Below are 16,256 nucleotides of genomic sequence, written 5' to 3'. Positions count from 1 at the left end.
CCAAGACGGGCATTAACAAGCAGAAAACACCACAGTAGAGTGTTAAAGGATTAAAGGTTGGAGTTTCCTACTCTCAACAAATAAAATGAAGAGACCAAAACCAACATTTAATTTGTCGTTCTCTCAGCACTTTCTGATGGTCTGTGGCTCTTATTTTTCTTGATGTCAATAGCTGCTCTCTATTAGTGGAGGCAAAAAGCTTGTGTCCTATGCAGCCCATTTGTCATTTAGACTGATCTACTTTTTATATCAAAGTATTACCTGCTGACACTTGAATATAATAACACAGGAATATAATTATGTTGCAGGACTGGATTCAAAAATTATATTACCAGAGAGATTTTTTCCGTTCATATGGTCCTCTGCCGTCTTTGCCTTGTTTCATCTGTCTCCCATCCATCTCTATCTAATATGATCCATCTGTCACATTGGCTCTTATCGAGGCCAACGCTGAGACGGGGCTGTTCACACATGGTGGGTTTTCTTAAATCTAAACCTCCATCTATCTGAGCATTAGTAGAGAAACTGTGCTCCACAGAGAGCACATATCCACCAGTGTTTACCAAACTGCATGTAAAGCTGTAGTATGAGTTAAGTCAAGAGGACTAAATGTGACGTTAAAGTGACAAAGAAAGTTGAAATATAAATCCAAGAAGCTTAGCTGTTGTACTCTTGGAAATTACACAACCATCGACAAGATCCAGATAGAAATATTTAAGTAAATGTACGTGTTTGGAAAGTCCCAAAATGAGCGTTTCAGTTTTATCTGTGTTTTAATCGACAGGCAAGTGTGAACATTTGAGAGACAGATCGATGGACAGATGGATGGAGATTGATTCACTGGAATTGGGATGTAAAAATGTGAATCATCAGCATTCCAAAGAAAATAGAACCCATAATTCTGAATTATTTTACATAATTGTAACATACAGAAGAGAAGAAGACCCAAGATGGAGCCTTGAGGTACACCGGATATAACTGGAGGAGTCAAGCAATTTTTTATTGTGAAATAAACGCTTGAGAATAAAATAGTATTTTTTTATATATTTGATGCTCATCCGATTCTTGGGGTGATGTAACAGCTAGTGATGTGCCATTTCAACTTCTTCAGTCCTGATACCTGGTCTTTGAGTATCACCAGATCGGCCTCATGTTCACTGATACCTCATCCAGCTATTTTAATCAGTATCTAATCAATATCCAATATCAGTAGCGATGCATCTCTTATAATAACAAGCCATGTTCAACAGTAACAAATATTGCACCGAGATCAACCAGCATCAATGAAGAGGTAACAAATCTACAGAGAATTTTCACCCAAATCTGCAGCTCTCATCAGATTTACCAGGCTTTATAGTGAGTTTCATGTAATTGTTTAGCTGTCCAGCCCACAACTTTACTGTTTTGGTTCACTCACCGCTCTCTTAATGTTGTTTTTCGGCTGCTGCTATTTTCAGAGAAAAACCTCTATAACCACTACCTGCTCAGCAGCAAAACATCAGACAAAGTTAGAGACATTTAAGTGAACATTTAGCAGCTAAAGAGTTAGAGGTTCCATCAGGAGTTGGTATAGACGAAAAACAGAGTTAAAAGGAGAGTGAATTTTGTATTTATATTCAACAGGTGGCCATTCACACAATAAAAAGAATGTGATAATAGTCCCTCCGTAACAGCTGGATTAAGTTCTCCATATTAACTATTAACTTAAATAATTCAGTAGCGGTTCATGGTTGAGGCTGTAAAGATTCCACTTTTCCTGAGCGTGAAAAACAATCCTGTGTACACAATAAATAAAATCAATAATTTACCAAAGTAATTTAATCTAACCGGACAACATTGACTCAAATGAAAAGCAGCAGAAGTGTATTACAGTTTAAAACAAGCATTATTAATTCACTCCATCTTGTCTAAAGCCTTTGTCTGTCAAGGCCAGTAAATCTAAATTTCAAAAGGTCTCAGGGGGAGGGAACTATCTTTACCCACAGAACCAGTGAATGCAGCAGGTTTCCCTTTGACTAAGAAAGTCCCTAAGAAAGTCCCTAACAAGCTTCTCAGGGATTTCGCTTCAGCCCTGGTGGGTCATTATTTTTCTTCCTGACAGAGGTGTCAAGCAGCAGAGGAATACTTCTAGTGAGTAGGCTTGGTGAAATATATACAGTCAGTGAACATGTGCTGAATGTACAATGACTGAATCGATAATGTCCCCCACTCCTATTTCCTGACTCCCCGGTCGTCTCAATGGCCCCGCTCATATCTGTCCATGCACCCAGATGAAATGGTGATGCAGACGTTTGTTTTAGGAGGAGGGCAGCGACACTCAGACTCGAGGAGAACACTGATGAATGGGAAGCATGGCCAGAGTTTTATTACAGTGCCAAAGGCTGGTTATGATAAATCACCACTGTCTACTGAACACAGCTTCATGGCCATGTAATACAGTTAACCTGCTATAAAAACACCTACAGACCTCACAGCACAGATGTCAGACTGCTTAGAAAGTTGATTTTTTTAATATTTTAAAGGAAATCAGCTAATATGTAATTCCTAAATGGTGACTGATTAAAAAAGCAGTGTGTTTTTATTCTGGTGTCTGTTGGATATATGCTGCCTTTGTGTGTGTGTGTGTGTGTGTGTGTGTGCTCTTGTACTTCTATCTTTGTGAGGACCAGTTGACCCTGAAAGTGAGGACATTTTTGTCAAACGCCTTTTTGGTGACTTTAGGGTTAAGGCTGGACTACATGTTAAGGTTAGGTCACGTGTCAGAGAGGAGGGAGATGCTATAATCTTTAGATAATTGGAGAACCAAAGTTATTTTCAATCTCTCCTCCTGATGCAGCGGAGTGTTGTAGATGCTTGACCTGGAGCCCCTCAAGTACACTTGACTTATAATCACTATGAACAACCAATCAACTCCCAGCTTTTTTCCCCAGCATAAAAATTGAGGCTTGAGACCGACAAATAACAACCCAACTTGACTACTGAAACTTTGTTCAAATGAAAAGGGACATAAACAATTATGTCGAGAGAGAAGTTTCAACCCCGGTCCTTTCTCAGCTCTGCACAGCCGGCCAATCAAAGTGTGAAGTTGAAGTGAAGAGTGTTATAGAAGTATAAAGTGGCATGAAACAATACGTTTGTAGGCCTGTCAAGTTCACTTCTTTTGTTGGACATTATATTGTCACAAAAAAACATTTTAAGACCATTTTATGCCACTGATATGCTATTATGTTATCATTATAATAATGCAAGTACAACCTTTAAAAGAGCATTACCTTTTTTTCTTTCTTAAAGATATTCATAAATTGGAATTGTATTGTGAAAAAAAACCATTAAATTAAAGAAAAACATGAATAAAATAAAACCACATAACCGAAGCAAAACATAGTATTTACTTTCTGGGTCTATTAACAAAAATGTGCAATATCTGACTTATAACGGAGGGTAAAACCATGATGATTCTGGCATCATGTTGCCTAAAATGCTGGTGACATTATGTAAACAAACAAGCATGTAAACACAACGGGCCATTTCCAGGTAAGAGAAAAAGATGCAGGTCATGTCCATATATTGTACAATAAGTAGATATTGTTAATATTGTGACAAGCCTATCCACATAAGTAGAGATGCACCAATCAAACTTTTTCAGTTCTTATACAGAGAAGCCATAAGACACCAGGGTTTGATGAATAAGCTGTATGCTGCACTGTGAAGAAATGACTGGGATCATTCTTTCATGTGTAAGGCAACATCGACTTGACTTAAACTTGCTCCACTAACACAATATAACAAATACATATATAGATTTAAATTTACTGAATTGTTTTTTGTTATTAAAATAATAAATCCTACACCAGAAACTTTGTAAAAAATCTTCAAAATTACCAGGAATTACAATTAAATTGTTTAACTTTTTTAATGCAGCAACAAATTTGTTAAAACTTAAACAGGAATTAAAATTCCCGTATATAATGTAAACAGTAAATAAACAGAGAACTGAATTGAATAGATCTGCACTGTTGTCACCAATATCAGATCCCGATATTTGAGTCAGTATCAGCCCGATATCTGAGGTCGGTGCATAGATATAAATACTCACATGCTCTTCTTTTACCTCTCAAATTTCTCCTTGTCATCCTCGACTCAGTTACTCAGGGACTACTTGGCTGTGAGGAGGATCTGACCCCTGCCTAAATCTTTGTATCTTTTTGTGTGTTTGTACTCTCTCAGGTGGTCCAGGCTCAGGTAAATCTCTACAGTGTGAGCGGATGGAGGAGAGGTTCGGCCTGCGTCACGTCGCCCTGGGTGACCTGCTTTGTAACGAGCTGCAGTCTCACAGCGACAGAGGGCGTCTCCTGCGGGACGTCCTGGAGAGAGGGGAGCAGCTGCCAGAGGTCAGTGTGGCGTTTATATTATTAAAGTAAAATAAGTAAAGTAAACTAGATACTACAAAACCCATGGGGCATGGTGGCCTGGAGAAAAAGCCAGTTTGAGGGACAAATAAGGAGATGCGGCGAAAAAGAAAAAACGTACAACAAAATTCCAGAATCATAAATAGAAAAATCTTTTAGCTTCTACCTGTTGTAAGCGGCACATAACATAGTTTTAAACTCTGTGATTGGGTGTTTCTTGCTAAAATGCGCCCTGGGAGCTGTGGTTAACTTCTTCTTTTATGATTTTATGTATGCTGGTTTGTACCTTTGACTTTTTAATCAAACAACCAGATATTTTCGAACGCAGTTGTCAATATTTTGTAGTGAACCTGCTGACTTAAACCAGACTAGACTTCACTCTGAGAGGATCATGGCAGTGAATGAGGGAAATCTGAGGCACAGGGGATTTTTATTTTTGAGTACCACAGTTGGCCACAGGCTGACTCTATGACACCATTATGATTAATATAATTCATAAAATAATATACATTGCGATTTGATTATTAGGATTGATGCATTACTGTTTAAGCAGTACAAAGTATAGCATTTCTTTTTTAAATTTAGTGAAGCATAAATATAAAGTAGCATCAAATAATAAAAACTCAATACAGTAAATATGTAAATGTACTAAATTACTTACAGACTTTTGCAGTGCAAGAAGAACAATCAAACTGGAATCAGGCCGACAGCACTTTAAAATTAATGTGTGCCTCTCCACCCATTTTTTGTCGGATAATAACAGTGATTTTGCAAAACTGGAGGAGGGGAGTTGTAACATTTACTTTAATAATAACAATTTAAATAATGTTTGTGTTTATTTAAGACATTGTACATTTTACCCCTAAAATTGCAGTCTTCAATACATCAAAGCATGAGTTTAGAAAAGACCTGACTCAGAGAAAGTGGCTTGTTTGGGATCAGTACAAGAACAGGATATTAAGTAGGAACAGTGATTGCAAACTGGGAGCATGTCTGAAAAAAAATCAAGAATAAAGATGTCAGAGAGACACCCACACTGACTGACAGCAGTGAGCGCTGAGCAGTCGGTTGAGTGGACAAGATAATACCTTAAAAAAAACATCTAGGATATTTCAGACTTTTATTTCATAAAAGACAAATCCCTCCATGCTGTCACCGCAAAGAAAAATGTAACGCCACAGCTCTGAGCCTGAGAAAACACTGAGACAATGTCATTTATAAACATGTTTTTCTGCTAAAGGCCTAATGAAATAAAAATAAGAGGGATTATATTGCCAAGAGTGCTCAAAATGATTTTCACAGAGATTGCTTCCTCTAGAGAGAGCTGGAATAGATGTCTGAGCATTTACTGGAGCTGGAAATGACTACGGAGTGTACAAAACAGATCTACAACTTCAAACACAGAACAGTCTTCTAGAGTTAAACTCTGCACTCACATCAACGAAACGCATTTTCTAAGTGAAGTGTGACTTTAAAAATGTACAGGATGGCAATCCAATAAATGATGTATTAATGCAGTGGGATTCAGCCCCAGCCGTGCACAGTGGAGAAGAGTCTGCTGTGTTTAGCATTTATCATCACACATTTTCTCTCGGCATGGCAACATCAGTCTGTCTGTTCAAACAGTCAATTATCTCGACAACCAAGTGATCTACACGACATGTTCTGCAGACATTCAGGGTCCGAAGAGAATAATGCTTAATGACTTCTCATGTGTTTTCAGTTAAAATTGTAATCTTTAAGTTTTTGGTTTTTTTCAAGAATAAAATGCCACATTTCTGCTGGTTCCAGCCTCAAAAAGTTTTGCTACTTTTTGTCGAATGCAGTTTTGCAAAACCTTATGGTATTCAATTTTCTGTTAGTTGGTTGACTCAATGTGCCCCATGAACTTTACAAAATTGCAATCGGCATTTTTCAAAACTTCATGACATTTCTTGGATCAAATTATTAACGTTACAAATCAGAAAATAATCGAAAATTAATAAATAGTGAAATGTCACAAATAATGTGCAGATTTCTATCCACAGTTTTTGATATCTAATTAATTAAATAACCACACAATTATTTAATTACATAAATAACACACACACACACACACACACACACACACACACACACACACACACACACACACACACACACACACACACACACACACACACACACACACAGAGAGAGACACACACACACAGGTGTCCTCAATATCTCTGACTGATTAGACCATTTAGAAATGACCTAGATCGGGATAAAAGATTTTTGGCCATATTTCCCAGCACTATTAGAAATAATAAAGATGACAAAGCAAACAGGAGAGGGGGAGGAGATATACCAGCAGAATATCTTAGTGAACTATGAACAGTTTAAAAATCTACTAAAAAATTCACTGTGTCATGTGAAGAGGTGACAAATTTCAAGTTTCATCTTCAGCACGACTGCAGAGATTTTGAACCGTGATGCTGTTTGCTGATGATTATGATTGATTGTGATTATTAATCCTTAGTAACATAAATCACCGGAGGTTGTCAGGGAGCATTTTAATTGAACTGTGACATTTAACATCAAAACACAGCTCTCCTGTCACTCTCACACACACACACACACACACACACACACTGATATCCCTGCTTCACATGTTCAAAGCTGTGTCTACGTGTGTTCAACTAGCTGGTTTATGAGCGACACACAATCATGACAGCCTGAATGCATCTCAAATATTGACGGACTCCTCATGTAATAAATTTCAAAAGAAATATGGTGCGGATTTCTTTATCTTTATGTACAGCCTTCTAAGACAGCCTGTTGTTTACAGAGAAACACTAAGAACTGTTGACTAGTGCTGAAGCAATTAGACCATAAATGGACAGAAAATCAATCATTTCTAACGATTTTTTAAATAAATAGTTATTTAAAGAGTAAGGCTGGGAATATTCTTTTTTAATCTCATCGCCAACAGATCCCATAAACAACTAAACCAGCAATTAATTGATCCAACAAACAAGTATTGCCAGATATATCTTATTTTATAAGTCTGTCCCAAATAGACCGTCCTGCTGCTGCCCTCACTGATCCGCTGACTCACTGAATAAGTCCAAATACCTTAAAACACCATACAGTATGAGATACTCCAAGCCTCCACCCAAGTGCTACGACCAGACAATTTGCTTATGTCGATACATTTCTGCTACAAGAACTACAAAAAACCCAAGCCAAAAAAAGGAAATGTAACAGCAGGATTTGTGAGACATTACATCTTCACTGGAAGCTCCTGAAGGATTTGTTACTCACCCACCATCGTAAACATATGAAAAAGCACAGATTGGTCAATATGGCAGTGTCATAGTCTGCAGCAGTGTTTAATAAAAGTCAGAGATGATTTAATGCCTTTAGAGGACACTTTAACTCCTGTTGCTAGTCATTTTCTTTCCCTCTACACTTTTTTTTTTACTGATATGGGGAACAGGCAAGTCTGCTTCTCTCACCACCAGCTTCTATCCACTGACCTGCAGTTTTGACAGAAAACCTTCTGACAAAGTATCCATTCAGTCTCATCGGGGTGTTTTTTGTAAACATGGTGAGTATGGTAAACATTAGACAAACTACTATTAAAATCGGCTTTGGATGCGGCTAGCGGATTCTTCCAGATCAGACAGAAAGACACACAACCTGCAGACAGTTGAACTGTCTGCTTGTCAGTAAATAAGCCAAAAAAGACAAAGAAGCAGATTGTAACCCTTCAACTGGAACATTTAATGTTAAGACCTGAAGTGAAGAAATATTAAAGAAGATTAAGCATATCTGCCTCAAGGAGACGATTTGCAGTTGCATGCAAAATTAATATGAAATTCAAGAAATAATGGTTGTAGTGAATTTATGAGAAAAATGCACAATCCATATTTTTGCCGCACAATACAGAATATAACAGATATGGTAAAGGGTATGCAAAAATATTGAATATTCTTGCTTTGAGATGCAATTTGTGAAAGACTTTCACGTTTCTCTTTCGGTTGAAGATCTTCTTTAGCTAGGTTTATGATAAACTGTGAAAATAATAAACAAGGGAGACGGCTTAACATTCAGCAGCTCGCCAGCTTTACTTAACATGTGCTTCAACATCACATGTGAGACCAAACCATTTCTCTCATCTGCACCTTTATGCATTTCCTAATCACCATTTTGACTCTTCAAACCGATGCATGAACTATAAACATATTTATTAGTCCTGGCTTTGTGGATCATTGGTTCGTCATTTTTCCCAACAGATTCATTTTTTTTAAAGAAACACTCGTCACCATTACTGCTGATGTGTCTTTTCTTGAAAACACATTGTCCACAAATATGAGAAATATATTATTCACTCCCCTGACCAGTTAGTGTCAGCTTGTTCTGCTCACCTGCAGCTTCACCACTCTGAACTCCTGTATCAGCCTACAGCCGCCTCACGTTTTAATAGTAAAATGCACGTTTTAAAGCCTTTTGTTGATCATCTGTGACGTGAAACATCGGATTTACACACAGTCCCGGTCCACTTTAAGTCTCTCCTGCTGTGCACCTGAATAAATGGGGACACTTACTGGAAAGAAATGTCAATTGTGATTTTTCTGAATGTTTAAATTCAATTCCAACTGAAGCGCAGGTTAACTTTAACTTTCTGTCACCTAAGTGGAGAAACCCGTAGGCGTTTAAGGAAGGCTCAGCTGTCTAAGCTGCTTACAGCACATTAAGGTCACGTCCCATGTGTTCACTCACATCGTCACTGCCAAACGCTCATTTTATGTTGTGGGAGTGAGTCAGTTACAGAGAGGCCGGGAGTTATTGATTTAAAAGGGAGGATGAATAATGTGGGATTATTGAAGTGCAGGTTTACAGCAGAGACATTACAAAAACTACTTTAATTCTAAATCACACATCAGAGCTAATGGTTTTAACTCAACGTGAGATAAAATACCGTTATGTGTGGTTCACCGGTGAGTGTTAAATCTCGACACAAGTTCAACATTATACAATGTTACTGTACTGTTGCCTAGCAACAAAGAAAGTGCAATTTAATGTTCTCTGTTAACTATAATCACTCTGAAGACAGCCAGCTTCCTGTCTGGCCACATGTGTGCTCTCTATAAATCTGCACATACAGTAGAGAGTAAAGTCAATAAAAACAGCCTTAAGAGTTCAATATATGGGATTTTTTTCCCCTGGTGTGCAGAGATGGTGAGTGGAAATACACAAATTGATTTCAGCTGCATATTTTGGAGCTGAAAATAAAAATCCTTATATTTCATGTGCTAAATTACCAAAAGTAGTGCATTTTCTTGATTTCCTGTGGCGGCTGCACATGATTTGATGTGTCTTCTGGCAGCTCAGGGTCTCAGCCTTTGGATGTAGAGTTGGTCATGAAAACTCAGCTTAGAGCACATCCGGCTTTTGACAAGGTCATGTCATCGCAAAACATAAATTCCCCTCCCTTTTCCCTTTTCTCCTTCCTGTGAGTTTTTCTTCTAAAAGGCTGAGATCACCAAACCAGCAAAAAATCATATAAAGTCAGTAAAGTGCCATCATTTTTACCTTTTTTTTAATTTGGATGCAGTGCAGACAGTTCATCAACTAGAGTACACAAGATGAGTAACCACTGCTGAGCTGCATGTTTCCAATCCATCTGAACTGATAACCCTCATTGCCCCAAAAAAACACAACTTTGAATAATAAAACAGATAAAAGTCAGCTTCTCATTAGAACGGACAGCACAGCTTGTACGCCCTTTTAGACACAACGCAGTGAAAACACACTCAGTTGCCAGAGTATAAAGTTTTGCACACCTACCTAAGACGAATGTAGGCTAATGCAACAGTGCCTTGATTCAACTTCATGGTCGTTTTGGGGGCTGCAGTTTGTGTCATTAGACTGAGTAGTGTTTCTAATAACGCGTCTACCGCTGATATAAATGTGGTGGGCAAATTACCTCAAACGAATGAAGGTATGAGGGTCGGATTTATTGCAGGACTGCATTGGTTTTAACTGAGTGGAGCTAATAAACAGGAAACTGAGTGTGTCTACCTGGTGAATTGAAAGAGAACAAATCTAAACCCAGATATCCACCTGATAGTTATTCTTCACTTCAGCATATTACAATTTCAGACACCCAACGTTGTGTAGCGTTGATGAGCAGCAGATAAAAGTCCATTAGCCGCATGAACAATAACAGGAGCTCAGCAGTTTACAGGTAATTATGCTATGAAGAGTAGCACACTATAAAAGGCGGTTACATAAATCCATTGATGTAAGTAGAATGATTTCTCTAACGCTGAATATAAAATGAGTGCACTATAAAGCTTGTGTGTACCAAAACATTGCATTTCCCATAAAGTCAGTATTACATGAAAATAATTATGTATAAACACTCTTGAAAAACATCTCTAAAAACAAATAACAGCATATCCCCTACTAGAGTGTCTGGTTGAATAGGAAACCACCAAAACAACCACTGATCAGTCGTAAAGCAATCAGCAGCATGAAGCATCAGTGTCAACAAACAACCACTGCAGCCGCAAGAGCAAAGTTAGAATAATTAGCAGTAAGAAAGACAACCACAAGCACACTTTAGAGAGCAATCTTGTGCTTGTAGTAGTGAAGCATGTGTAGCTTGCTAACGTAGCATAGCTCCACGCTAACGTACGGTCCAGGTTGAAGTGGCCTAGTATGACTAACGATTCTCCAGCAACGAGGTGCAACACAAACACCATTACTGCATCCTCAAATACCTCTTAAATGATGCAGATATTTGCAGTTTGGCTTTATTATAAAATGCTTCAAACATAGCAGGAATTGTTTGATAATAAAAAATGCTTCAAACATAACAGGAAGTCTTTGTAGCAGCATTAGCCGCTACGCTTTAGAGCTTTATTGTGTTATCCTAAAACCTTTAATTTCATGTCAGCACTCACTGCACTGGCTGAGATGGGGGGGTTTCTTAAATAATGTATCTAATAAAAATCAATTAATCAATATTAAATATAGGACAGTTAGCAAAGCGGCTGTGGCACATGAGGTAGAGCGCTTGATCCGCAACCACAAGGTCGGTGGTTCGAACCCCTCCACAGGCAACATGCCGAGGTGTCCTTGAGCGAGACACCTAACCCCAAAATTGCTCCCCGGGCGCTTCATTGCAGCCCACTGCTCCTCCGGGATGGGTCAAATGCAGAGAACTGAATTTCCCCATTGTGGGACTAATAAAGGCTTAATTATAAAGAAACTAGCAGCAGGACGGCAAGGAGAGCAATAATTACATGTGGAGATTCACAGCTTTAAGTAGGCCGGCTCATTACAGAGGGTGTGCTTGATTTGTCTTCCATTGAGTAGAGTGTGTCATGTGTGAAGTAAAAAGTTGACTGCCTGAAGTAACTATATATAAGAAAGTAAAGTAAAATATAAATTGTACTAAGAACAAATGCATTTATTTAAAGTAAGACAATATATTATAAAATTCTGTGGTGTTTTGAAAATGTATGTTTATCCCGTTATATTCTAATTTGAAATGTACATGTGTGATATAATACTTACAAGTTGCATCTTTAATGGTATTAATGGATGATACTGTGACAAAGACCCACATTGTGCGTAACAAAGCAAATTTTCAAATACCTATTTTTAACTCCTCCTTTTTATTCAACTGTGAATCGATTTGGACCTCCAGGCTAATGCAAATATTAAAAACTTGAAATCGGCAGTGTGTGGTTCTCTCTTACAGACTCTTTATATCTTTTTTTATATTGGTCACACAAATATCTTGGGCTCTAAGTTCTGAGCTAAACAGAAATGAAGTCTCATTGGCCATAATATAGGCTCTGCTTTGTATGTTTAGTTTAGTTTTGCTTTTTTCTTTACCTTTATTTATCATTTATTTGGGGAGAGTGCCTTAGCATGCTCGTTCCTTTTATATTAATCTATTAAATGCTGAAACTATCCGGGACACATTTTTTGCAGCTGTAGTCTGTTAGAGAACATTAAATTCAAAGATATATCTGTCATTTTGTTACCTGTCCAGTACAACTGCGGTGCTGGTGACCAATTAGCAGCTCTTATTGGAGCTGTTTGGAATTAATTGTGCATTTATTTTATTATATTCCTCACACTAAACTGTATGTGAGTAAGGAATGTACAGTATATAAGTATATATACCAGCACACACCTATATACGCGTGCCTGATTAACCCAGAAGGGGGGCTGTAGAAGAAATGTTTCTAACTCCTTATGTATGGACCCTGTTGCCTTCAAGTACCGATAATGGAAACGCCTCTTATATTCACACCAGTTGCAGCTTGATTATAATTTACCCCCAAACCCGAGGCTTTGATTGAGTCCATTTTGATTGAAGTGCTGAAACAAGTTAACTAATCTGTAAGCTTCTTAAATTGTGCTGATTTTCTCTGTTTTTGATTGAATTTTATTGGGTTATGATGTGTTTTGGCTGACAAAACTTGCAATGTGAAGACAACACCTTACATTTTGTAGTGATTAATCTAAGGATTAAGAGATAATGAAAATGACAACTAATGGAGCTAAAATGAGCTGTTTGCCACTGTTTTTGATACAAAAACACAAGTTTATTTAGAACTTTCACCATGTACACACAACTTTGAACATAATAAAGATCTTACAATGACATTTTGGCATAAAGCCGGGCCCTTCAACTCTGGGAAATACTTTAAGAATGGTTTTAAGGCTCATTCATTCATACACAATGAACTAGAAGCAAATTTGGCTCCTTGGGGGGATTTTTTCAGATCTGAATTTAGCCTGTTGTGCTTACAAACGTAGAAAAGCATGCATATCCCTGCTTTTTTGTTGTCTGAGAATATTCATATATGAAGCATGTATTAGTGTTTACATGGTAATCAATACTTGTGCTGTTTGTTTGTATATGATGTCCAGGACAAAGTGCTGGAGCTGCTGTGTGATGCGGTGGGGGCGGCGGTACGGCAGGGGAAAGGCCTCGTGATCACCGGGTTCCCCAGAGACCTGAGACGTTTGGAGGAGTACGAGGCCAAGGTCAGAGCACCGGATGGACAGGGACAGACTGACAGAACAGGAAAATGAATAAAAGAGGAAAAAGTTAAAATCATGTCTCCTCAAAAATAGTGAGGAAAGAAAGCAGATAGACACGTGTTTTCACAAGCTTATGAAACGTGTTGGACGTGCGGCACTGACATCAGAGTGAAAAATGTTAATTAAATATGACTCATAGTAAAAAATAGAACATGGAGATAATGGTTAAAAAAAAATGGGGAGGCATGACAAACAGAAATTACATAAAGGATCCTCATTGTCAGAGTGACAATGATTTGCTTGTGAAAAGAGCAACATTTGGAAGAAAAAATTCAGTTTTTCTACTGATGCAGACTGGTAGTACAACAACAACAACAACACTAATGGAACAACATTCCAGTGATGTACAGTTCAGTATAAAGTATAAAGAGTAGAAGATGTAGCCTGAGGCTCACTGCCGTCACCTGGACTTGTTGCTGACTTACCTTCCCCCCTGTGCCTTGTGTGTGTCAGATGGGGGAGCCCAGTGCAGCGCTCCTGCTGAGCTGCTCCACTGACACCATGTCCAGTCGCCTGCAGTGTCGTGGCAGATACGCCTCCGGCCTCCACCCGGCCTCCGACAGAGACGGCGTCTTGCACAGAAGGGCCGAGAGCTTCTGCAGCGAGAGCCAGGCGGTGGCTGCTCATTACGAACGCAAGAAGCTTCTGCACACGGTAACGTTGTTTTTTTATAAGAGAGATGATTTGTTTTTATTGGTTGTGGCAGAATGCAGCTAACTCTGCCGAGGTCAGAGGTTCAATTCCCACTCAGGGTCAAAGCTCACCCATCAAATGAGAATTAGATTACTTATATCCACTTCATCTCAGCTGAAAATCGTTCAAATGTTAATGCCTCTCAAACACATATTCCAGAGTTGTTTTAAAGTAACATTTTCATTTCATGTGTTTTTTTAGCCATATTTTTATGTTAAACATACTGGTAGAACTTTTCTACTTTAGTTTATGTGCATGATCAGAATATTAAGTAACATTTAGGGCACAGTGGTGGACTTTATAGGGCAAACATTGCAATATTTTCGTCTAGAAAGCCGTTAAATCAGGTTTCATGAGCTGTTTGGCGAAATATGATGAAGATTACATTTTTTATATTGAGTCATGGGCCTTTACATGTTGATTCATATCATTTCAACACATCAAATTGGTAAATATGTATGGAGGTAGCTGCATTTTGGTATCCATTATTTTTTTAAGGTTTCTCCTTTGATGTGTCACAATTTGTATATAAAACATTAAAACATCACATAAACATAAAAACCATGTAATTAGCCAATTTGCCTTCTTTTCCATGCTTTATACTCAAAGTGAATTAACCTAAAAAAAAAGAAAGTTAAAATCGGCAATCAAAATAATCATCTCCATTGTAGAGAGTACAATGGAGATGATTATTTTGGAATATGTTTTGAGCTGAAGGCTTGGCTCTAACCACAGCGGTTAACTTGCTGTGAGTTCGGTGCCTCTGATACCATCACTGGCGTCTGCGCTGACACGAGGGTCAGTAGATAATCACAGACATTTCTGCTCAGGGTCGAGCTGTTCCTTTTAAAATGAGCTGTTCGAACATTTAAATGCCACGTAAGTTTTGGTGTGTGTGTGTGCACGCTTAAATGCCACAGTCAATGTCACCAGTCTGCTGTAAGCTTGCAGAGGTTGCACTGCGGCAGACTGCTGTCCTCGACTGCACATTGAAGACACTGATGGTTTTTGAAAGGCCTCGTCTCAGCCAGTGTGTCTCCGTCTGCAGGTCGACGCTGAGAGGTCGCCGGATGAAGTGTTCGCCCAGATCTGCCAGGCGATGGAGACCTTCTGATTTCTACAATTTCCTCAACAATCGCTCTACCACAAAACCCCAAATTCTGCTGTCCAGTACTTCCACCTCTGAAGACCTTCTCTCTCTCTATCTCTCTCTCTCTCCCTCCCTCCCTCTCTCTCTGGATTCTCACCCACATCCACATAACTTCCCATCTGCACCAGACATACGCTCTTTGAACTGTGGTATGCATGTCCCCAAACACTCCCAGCAATCAGTGAAACCTCTTTTCTGCTTTTATCTCTGACGAAGCGCCTGGTTGTCACATTCTGCTTCACCCACTTGCATCGTCTCTCTCTTACATTGACCTCAATATATGCTGCCAACTGCCGAAACCGAGGCAGATAACTGTACTGAGAAAACAGCATTCCCTGCTGTGACTGAGAGCATGTTTTCTAGTTAAATGTGAAATCTCTCTGCCATTCCACCCGCCGAAGGAGAAAGGAGAGAGGGTTCCCACCGCGCTGGGAAGTGGAAATGTCAGTGTGCTCATGCTCTCATGCACAGCAGGATGCTTTATATTGTAACAAGCATGCAAGAATTACAATCAAGCTTAACTGCTTTTTGTGCATTAAATAAGAAGCAGAGAAGAAATAAGAGTATTAAAGAATATCGCGTTTGTATGTTTCCAAGCTCATCGTACAGGTTATTGTTTGAGTCTGGTATTTAACATTCAATAAAGCCAGTGCATTTGCTAAATGGAGGATTTCTGAGTGTGTATTTTGGTGTTTTGTGTTTGTATAGAGACGGGGAATGGTCACAGCTGATATGATAGCGCCATCTGCTGGTGAGAAGATCGTAACAAAAAGGTGGTGAAATGATAGTAAAGGTGATTAAAAGAGAGTAGGGGTTTGACATCCTGTTTAAAATGCACAGAAACTTTTTGTTTGTTCTTCCACCTTTAAGCTGAAACAATAGATGGATCCAGCATCAGAAAAATGAAC

At 38.7% G+C, this 16,256-nt stretch overlaps 1 protein-coding gene across 1 annotated transcript in view; it reads left to right on the top strand.

The window, feature by feature from the left end:
- The window catches only part of ak5 (adenylate kinase 5), a 63,073-nt gene extending 47,081 nt beyond the window's left edge, over positions 1–15,992 (top strand). The window contains exons 11-14 of the mRNA XM_054596217.1: positions 4,228–4,391; positions 13,332–13,448; positions 13,959–14,159; positions 15,247–15,992. Of these exons, the coding sequence (XP_054452192.1) occupies positions 4,228–4,391; positions 13,332–13,448; positions 13,959–14,159; positions 15,247–15,312 (548 nt within the window). The 3' untranslated portion in view covers positions 15,313–15,992. The remainder of the gene's footprint in view (positions 1–4,227; positions 4,392–13,331; positions 13,449–13,958; positions 14,160–15,246) is intronic.
- The last annotated feature ends 264 nt before the right edge of the window (positions 15,993–16,256 follow it).

This window comes from Anoplopoma fimbria, chromosome 3, assembly GCF_027596085.1.
Source record: "Anoplopoma fimbria isolate UVic2021 breed Golden Eagle Sablefish chromosome 3, Afim_UVic_2022, whole genome shotgun sequence".
Classification (NCBI taxonomy): domain Eukaryota; kingdom Metazoa; phylum Chordata; class Actinopteri; order Perciformes; family Anoplopomatidae; genus Anoplopoma; species Anoplopoma fimbria.
Note: the sequence above shows the minus strand (reverse complement) of the source record. Positions and strands in the feature narration are given on the sequence as shown.